This window comes from Etheostoma cragini, chromosome 18 (assembly GCF_013103735.1).
Source record: "Etheostoma cragini isolate CJK2018 chromosome 18, CSU_Ecrag_1.0, whole genome shotgun sequence".
Lineage (NCBI taxonomy): Eukaryota > Metazoa > Chordata > Actinopteri > Perciformes > Percidae > Etheostoma > Etheostoma cragini.
This window is the reverse complement of record NC_048424.1, coordinates 6,257,604-6,266,609: the sequence shown is the minus strand read 5'-3', so window position 1 is coordinate 6,266,609 and position 9,006 is coordinate 6,257,604. Positions and strand designations below refer to the sequence as shown.

The 9,006-nt window shown below is 39.7% G+C and overlaps 1 protein-coding gene across 2 annotated transcripts; it reads left to right on the top strand.

Moving 5' to 3' along the window:
* The first annotated feature begins 4,491 nt into the window (after positions 1–4,491).
* cnr1 (cannabinoid receptor 1) lies at positions 4,492–8,572 on the top strand. 2 transcript variants are annotated; one of them, XM_034900514.1, is made up of 2 exons: positions 4,492–4,757; positions 5,457–8,572. In XM_034900514.1, exon 2 carries the CDS (start codon positions 5,496–5,498, stop codon positions 6,903–6,905), a length of 1,410 nt encoding a protein of 469 aa, XP_034756405.1. In that variant the 5' UTR covers positions 4,492–4,757; positions 5,457–5,495; the 3' UTR covers positions 6,906–8,572. The 2 variants fall into 2 exon arrangements, with proteins under 2 accessions (XP_034756405.1, XP_034756404.1); XM_034900513.1 differs by having other exon boundaries at positions 4,493–4,762.
* Positions 8,573–9,006: the final 434 nt, after the last annotated feature.

Here is a 9,006-nt window from a genome sequence, read left to right as displayed (position 1 = left end):
TGTGATAACCTTAATCACAGGTTAGGCTATTTAAAAACAGCATGAGCAACTGAACTCTCATGTTTCTCAAGGAAGCCGCGATTTGAAGATTCAGATCAGGGGAATTCCGGTGGGAAGCAGAGCCAAGATGAATGCAGAAATCCTAGACAGATTTAGTTTTTTCAATCTTAGCCTATCATATTGACAAGCTTGTTACTGATCCATTAGTGATGTATCTGGGAAATTCTGGTTCAGATTCTGTCAGCCAGAGCTCATTCCTGAGAAAGCCTTGAATGTGGAACAACTTGCTGGAAAGAGGCAGGATATTAGGCTGGTGCAAAATGCATTATGAGCCCTGAGTGAGCTCATGTTTGCCTCTCATCCAGGCAGCATCACTGTAACGTGAACCCTGTGAGGCATGGACGCACTCCCTTCTCTAAGTCAATGTGTAAAGCCTTTCCTAAGTAGTTGCAAAGAAAAAGCTATCTACTGTGTAAACAGGAAATCACTGCAGCAGCAAGCTTGAAGACAACTTTCAAAAATAATAGGCCAAATAAAATACAAATAACGTCAATTGCCAATCATTTGACTTTGCTTTTGCTTTATTCTATTAAATCTTCACAAGTGCACTTAAATTCTAATGGTGCAACGGTTCTTGCACTTTGATGTGAACAGAAGGTACTTTTGTCCTCTATGCATGGGCTTAAATGGCAATGAAGTGTGTCAAACAGCACCATACTGGGGAGTCTGACATTTGGCACTGAATAATGATCAGTTAGTCAAATTACAACTGGAATAGATATTTCTTTCTGACTGCAGTTGTTATTTCCCAACCCTGAGCTCTTTTCTCTGATCCATGGGCTCAATGTGAGTCACTGGAAGACAAAATGTTATGTACCACAACTAACACGCAGATGGCCATCAAGTCATAGAAAACTGTCACAATACAGCAGTCAGTTTGGCCAGCCCTGCTGCCTAAAGTCTAACTGCTCCATGTGGTGGATATTACAAAGTCTCAGTAACCGGGATCAGAAAATGAGCGGATGAAATTCAGTTACATTGTTACTGATGGCCATCAGTAACTGCTGCTGTTGGGTCCTGTTTTGTGATGAAAATGTTGGTCAGTCAGTCTGTTTCAGTTAGTCCACCACAATAGTATAGGCTGAAATATCTTGAAAAAACATTCCCTTATCCAGTATAAAATAATATCATCTTCTGGATTAGTTGACAACTAATTTCATACACACATTCCACACGTTAATTATAAATATATGGTGACCACTGATCGTCAATCTCATATCGTCAACTTTTCAACACGTCCTACTATGGTTTTGGCGTTTTGTCTTATTTTGGTAGTCTGTTTTCTGTTTTTGTCTTTTGCTCAGTTTTCTGTTTTAGTTTGACGGTCTGGTTTTCTGTCTTGCTTTACTTCCTGTCTTGTGGTTTTCCCGGCTGTTGTGATTGCCTGATGTTTTTCACCTGTTTCCCAGCCCTTGTCACCTTCCTCTTGTTGCCTCGTTACCCTCTGGTTTGAGGCTGAATCTAGGTTTTGCGTTCATGCAAGAGTCTTTGTGTTCCCCTTGTCCTCTGCCAGATGATTGTGTTTTGTCTCCAGGTTGTAGTCCTGTGTGTTACTGTTTGTGTTTCTGTGTTTCTACTTTTTTACTTGGACTTTATTTTGCATTACCTTTTTGCCGGCCTTTTCTAGGATTTTGCAAAGTTTGCCGTGATTAAACTAAGCCTTATAGTGACGACTATATTGTAATGTAAGAAGAAGTACTTCCACTCTTGGTTATGGGTAACCAGCGTAAAAAGTCACATAATCCTGCGGGTCCCGTGGTAGATGGATGAGATGGTAAAGACATGTAGTTCTGCTTGTATAGAATGTCTTCCTTATTGATCAACAAAGTTTGGGTTTTCACAAAATGGTTATTGCGCTCCAATAATGTGTGGGGCAGCGGCTTATACACTATCCCATGCTAGCAGCCTAAAATCTGATATTTTATCTGCTTTTATGTGTTTAACTGCTCTTTTCTTATACTGCAATGTAACTTTATTTTATTTTCACATTTATTGGCATCCATTTTGGCGTCTCGAGCTCGCCATCCACTCAAAACTTACCATTACTACTCTTTGGCTGGCTCTAGCTAGATCATGTGTGGTGTTGTAGTTTTTCTAACCTTACTAGTTGTTGCAAAAGCGTGTGAAAAAACTACAAAGTTTACTAGGCCAAAAAGTACATTAATCTTGCGATGAAAAAAAATGTACGCAGTTGAAATGGGTTTGCGTTAACACCATTAATAATGCATTTAACTGACAGCACTAATATATTTATTATATTTAGGTATTATTCTCTTTCTACTGGTGGCGGCGGATGGCCACACGCCTGTTAAAAGGAAGTTTTTCATTACCGCTCTCAAACCAACTGCACGCTCTTGACAGAATTGTTTGGTCTCTGTAAATTATGGAGTGTGGTCTAGACTTACTCCATCTGTAAAGTGTCCTGAGATAATGTCTGGTATGATTTGACAACACTAATAAAACTGAAATTAAAGATACAGAATAGAGTTCATTTTAACATGATCTAAAACATTTTGTTGTCAGTCCCTTGTGATAATGGTCTTGTTTTTGTTTCAATAATCAAATTCAAAAATAACAAGGACCCCGACATGTGATTAATAGAGAAATCCATCATGGAGGTGGCAGAGATATGGATTTCTTCATAAAGGTTAACTTGCTTAGATACACTGTTATTTGGCTTACTGGCTAGACAACACGTACCCACCTAGAAAGTTAATTGCATGAAATTACTTCATGAACTTCACAACCCTTGTGCAGGTAGTCCCAGAAATGTAGGAAACAGAAGTTGACACAAAACATTGAATGGATCATGGCTTCAGGCTTCTGTAAAATCAGTGAAACTGTAAAGAAAGGAAGTGATCCAGTATTTCTCTGTTCTCAGTCCTTTGATGTTTCCTAGAACAAGGCATTTATCTGCCAGTTACTTTGCTAGAGCTGATCAGTTATCAACAAGGAGGGCTCTTATTTTTGGGCCGCTCTCAGGTTTGAATCAGTTTGTGGAGGGCTCAGCTTTTATCTATATGTAGTCCTGCAGATCATGGCTGTACAGAATGTGCTCTTTCTCAGTTTGTCTAAAACTTGTGAAAAGATTTAGTAATCAACTCAGCTGCTTACACTGAGTAGTTGCCAGCAGACAATATTGCCACAAAAATAAAACAAAATCAAATACAAATGAACCTGAAATTCATCAAGTTTTATGTTTTAGACATTTATGACTTTTTATGACGGTAAAGGTCGTCTGATTTTGGGAGGTAGAACATTTTGGTAATTTCAGACAGAGACAGCAGCCATGGCTGAACGATATAAATAATTACACCTGTGATGATGATAGAGTTATAGCCTCATTTCAGTCACTGAAGTGGCATAAGGTTTTATGTCATCTGTGGCCGCTAAATGTTACATTACTGAATCTATTTTGATTTTATCTATGACAATGCAGCCGCTCAACTCCTGCCTCCTTGGCCATTTATTCTGCCAATGTGGAAGACAGTGTGAAGAAGAAAAAAATCACTCATGTTTGCAAGGATGGGGCCAAATGAATACATGCAAATTAGATCACTCATGATCAGTGAATTTAATCTGTTTTATTAAGGCCAGGCAAAGGCCGTATCAATGCTAATGTGAATTATAGCAGGATCTGACTCGTTAATTTGGTGGTGTGTAATCTGATTGAATGTGCTGATAACTAACTGGTTCATCAGAAAAAAAACACATGATAAAATGTGTTAATCATCTTGTGTGGTCACATCACTGCTCAGCTCATTTGAGTTGTATTTCTAAGTGTATAAATAACATATTTGGCTTCTAAAAGGCACTTTTCTTTTATATTTTAATCCAAATACAATCACTGATTTAGGCTGAAGTACTGTAGGCTACTCCAAATAATTGGTTTGGATGTGACAATATCAGGAAAGTGAAAAACTTAATAGTTACAAAGTCAACAAACAGCCATTCAATGGGGAAAAATTAAAATTATGAGGACTTTATTTACACAATAAACAGACATGCACTGACTAGCAATGAAGTCTGCAACCTCTATCTGCCTTTGAATGCATGAAGAGAAAAAGAAAAGCCTAGATAGAAAGTTACCTTTATGTGGGGATTGCATAGGAGAATTGCAGATTTTTGTCCTGCAAAATGTAGAAATTGTCTTCACAATTACCTCATTAATTGGGAAGATGATATTCAAAGCTATTATTAATCTAGATTTTTGTTGCTTTGTGCTGTGTTGATGCCGGCTCTTTGTCCCAGCTTTGGGAATTCAAATCAGATCCTTTTTATACACCTCCACCACGCACCACCACTGCTGTCTCCCTTGTTAAATTGCACCGCACTTGCCAGCTTCATGGGTTGGGCAGATAAAGCCTATGAAAACACGTCACAGAGCTTGTAGCAGCAACGCTTCATAAGTGAAGACACACAGAGAGAAAGAGTGGAGAGACGCGGGAGCAGCCTGTGCCACAAAGCAGGAGCGCACCTCAACAGCGAAGACACTTCAACAGCTGATAAACTTATGTTACGTATAGAATTTGAAAAAGAAACGAATAATGATGATGATAGTGGTGGTTTATTCTAACACATGCACACTGGTGTGTCTCTCTTTTTTATATGAGATCTGTGTTGGTTGGATGATGCGCTTCTGACTTGGAATAACGCGCGGTAATAAAGGACGATTCTGCGCACTTGGGAAAAATTATGTAAGGTAAAGAAGCACTTTTCTTCTTTTAAATGTTCAAATGCTGCTTTCAATATTGTTTTCTTTCTTTTATTAGAAGTACAAAATGCTTTGTGTGTTTTGTCCCAACATGAAGTAGCCTATTGCGGATTCCTGAATGCAGTTGTGCTTTTTGCACCATATCAACGATAAATCGGCACTCCTGCAAAAATCATAAGACTTTCTAAAAAGACACATATCAAAAGAAAATTTCAAACCTGCATACATTTACATTATTTAAAAGAAATGATGCCACTTTTGTATCTTACTCTTACAGTAAATTAGCATGCGTATTCTGTATAATCTTTTAATTAGATTTTAGCTGTGCATCTATTTTGCAATAGTGTTCCAGTGTGAAAAGGTAGAGATACGTTGCATTGTCTAATTCTGCACCTCATAGAAAAAATAGGCGTTTTTATCATCACCCTCATGTTTTTATAAATAGGTTTTCAGTTCTAAAAAGAAAATTGCATGTGTGGTGATAAGGTGCATGATGCGGTATTTAAGTAGGTACACCAGCTCTCAGAGAACAAATGTGGTTTATGCCCAATTCAGGCATTCTATAAAATGTAATAAAAACAACATCTACAGTTGTACTAAATATTTCCAAATATTTGCATAATGTGAAGGTTATCTTAGGTTAAAGACATTTTTATATCAAGTGGTTGTCTTCAATTTGCAGGTTGTCTGGGCATCTGCAGCATTACCCTCAGACACAGCCATGAAATCTGTGCTGGATGGTGTGGCGGATACCACCTTCCGGACTATTACATCTGGTTTACAGTATCTGGGCTCCAACGACGCTAACTATGACGACCCCCTAAATGATGTAGACTTCAAGGTGGGTTTCTCTCTGCAGAAGCCCTTATCTGCTTTCCGCAGCAACTCCTTCCCAAACAAAGTACCTGCGGATGAGGAGCTCATTCTCAAGGGTATCCCCTTCTACCCCACCAATGCCACAGACTTGTTTGGCAACAGGAGCACATTCAGAGATGAGACTAATAATATACAATGTGGGGAGAACTTCATGGACATGGAGTGTTTCATGATTCTGACCCCCAGCCAGCAGCTGGCTGTGGCTGTGATGTCTCTGACTCTGGGTACCTTTACGGTGCTTGAGAACCTGGTGGTGCTCTGCGTCATATTCCAGTCCCGCACCCTCCGCTGCAGGCCATCCTACCACTTCATTGGCAGTCTGGCTGTGGCTGACCTTCTTGGAAGTGTCATATTTGTCTACAGTTTTCTGGACTTCCATGTCTTTCACAGGAAGGACAGCCCCAACGTTTTTCTCTTCAAGCTGGGCGGAGTCACAGCATCGTTCACTGCTTCTGTGGGGAGCCTTTTCCTCACTGCCATTGACCGCTACATCTCCATACACCGGCCTCTTTCCTACAGGCGCATTGTGACACGGACCAAGGCTGTCATTGCATTTTGTGTGATGTGGACCATCTCCATCGTCATCGCAGTGCTGCCTCTACTGGGCTGGAACTGTAAACGTCTAAATTCTGTTTGCTCAGACATATTCCCTCTGATTGATGAGAACTATCTGTTGTTCTGGATCGGTGTAACCAGCGTGCTGGTTCTTTTCATTATCTACGCCTACATATACATCCTGTGGAAAGCACACCACCATGCTGTGCGCATGCTGAGCCGCACCTCCCAGAAGAGTCTTGTTGTTTACTCAGCAGATGGGACCAAAGTGCAGACCACCCGCCCTGAGCAGACGCGCATGGACATCCGTCTGGCAAAGACCCTGGTGCTCATCCTGGTGGTGCTGGTCATCTGCTGGGGCCCAGTGCTCGCCATCATGGTCTATGACCTCTTCTGGAGGATGGACGACGACATCAAGACAGTATTTGCATTCTGCAGCATGCTCTGCCTGCTCAACTCCACTGTCAACCCAATCATCTACGCCTTGAGGAGCAAGGACATGCGGCGGGCCTTCCTCAGCTCCTGCCATGCCTGCAAGGGCAATGCCCAGCAGTTGGATAATAGCCTTGAGTCAGACTGCCAGAACAGAAATGCCAACATTTCTGCCAACAGGGCTGCAGAGAGCTGTGTGAAGACCACTGTGAAAATAGCCAAAGTAACAATGTCTGTATCAACTGAATCTTCTGCAGAGGCTGTCTAATTGCCCATCAAGGGAGAAACTGTGTAAATGTCATTCTCCCCAAACAATGCCATTCAACACAATAAAGAAGAAGTTAGATATCCCAGAGAAAAAAAATCCTCTCCTGAAAGTACTGACTTACACATCCTCACATAGACGCTTTATTGGTTGCATTATTTTACATTGGTTTGTGAGTACATGGTTTGCCAAAGTGCCAAATTATATTGCAAGTTGATAGGAAGGACTCACGATTTGAAAGGATTTATCAGAGACTATCACAAGTCTGCTGTTTACCATAGACTTAGTGATATCCAGTTAGTGAAGGCATATTATATTTTTGTACTGTGAATTCAGGTTTTGAAAACAATATATCTTCATTTATGGGATAAGGGGCTACTGACATTTTTAATTCGAGATGTTTTACTGTGTCATCTAGAATACGTCTTGCACCAGACTTTCAACAGGCTTTATGTTGCATATAGACATTTCTGTGAAGGAATGATAAAATAAAAGTTCAAATGACTGATTGTTTATTCCAAACTTACCATTAAACATTTCCCTTTTGTACTTCTTTATGACAACACTCAGTGAGTGGCAGAATGTGTTAAGAGACTTTGAGAAATGAAAGGTGATTCATGCTCAATATATAGAAAACAACAACCATATTAATCACTATCTGACAAATGAGAGGTGATTCATGCTCAAAATAAGAAAACAACCATATTTATCACCATCACAAATAAACTCTAATAAGATGGAGGTAAATGCATTCACAGCTTTTGAGTGTCAAATCTGGAATGGCAATTTCTGTGGCAGTGACGATTGTCCCTGTTGTCCATTTCTTTACACCGCTAGCTGTTAGACGTTTAGAGTAATGTGTCTTTGTTCAAATGTATACCTAACAACTGTACAGTGCTAAATAATGTGTTCAAATCCACTCCTTCAGCTATACAGCCAACACAACAACAACAACAAGCTTTTGACCAAAGCTTGAACACATCAAAACTGCATTTGGAAGCAGTGTGCTGGTCACTACTGTAACAAACTGAAGTAGTTTTTGACTATAGCTGCTTTCATCTAATGTATGGTTTTACTGGATTCAGCCTTGTATGTGCGTGATACCTTGTGACTTGGTGATATATTTCCAACCCCAAGCCGTTTGATCAATGCAGTGAGTTGTTTAAGTGCTAATGTTGCAGCGGGGCATCATTTCGGAAAATAAAAGCAACCCGTGCACAGGCCTAGTGAAGTACTTTTGGCATAACTCTAAATACTAATATGTCTGCTGTTAATTTTACTTATCTAAACAAATAAACAAGGGTCTTTTCATTAGCTGGTAACTTGGATGGACGTCTGTGTGTATGCATCGTGTGGGAACTCGACAACAGACCTTGTAAAATAATCTGAGATGTGTTTTTTCAAATAGATGATGTAGTAATTTTAATCTAGAAATCTCACAGCACAATTGTTCTCTAGACATTTATCGTGTTGTAAAGTTATCCAGACAGCTGTTTATCAGTATGCTTTGCTGCCTCTTGTATTATTGAGTATTGAAGATCAAAATGTCAATTGTCAAGTGGCTTCTGTACAGTGGTGGCTTAATGAGGACTTAAAAACTACAATCAGTCAAGTGTTTTTATTAGTATTGCTGTTTTCAAACTTTTGAATAAAGTTACAGCTGGTTGTCATTTCGCCTGCAGTTATTTGATTGATTTTTTTGATGACGGGAAACAGGAGGTAGCAGTACATGATGCTTAATTCATCCAACAATCATTATTTCAAGAGAGAGGAAGCCAAGTTCGACAGCAACCTAAAGTCATCAGTGAGGTTTTAGTGCCCTCAAGTGGTACATCTTTCATTGTTGATAGTGGCAGCCTTTCGGAGGAAAGAGAACATTCCTACACATTGATTTTAGCTTTCCTAGTAATACTGGGGTTACTTCTTGAAATTCCGACAATTTGCAAGAGAATGCTACATCTTCTGACACCACTATCTGCTCTGTTCTTTATTTTTATTGTTTATTTTTTTATCTCTTGGCTTAGAGAGGTAGGAAGATGCAACATCTGTTCACACAGATGTCAACAGGGCTTTATTCATTTCTCTACCAAATGCTCCAATCTGT

What these genes read in the sequence shown, in the direction of transcription:
- cnr1 (XM_034900514.1), top strand. Translation starts at nt 5,496, where the DNA reads ATGAAATCTGTGCTGGATGGTGTGGCGGATACCACCTTCCGGACTATT.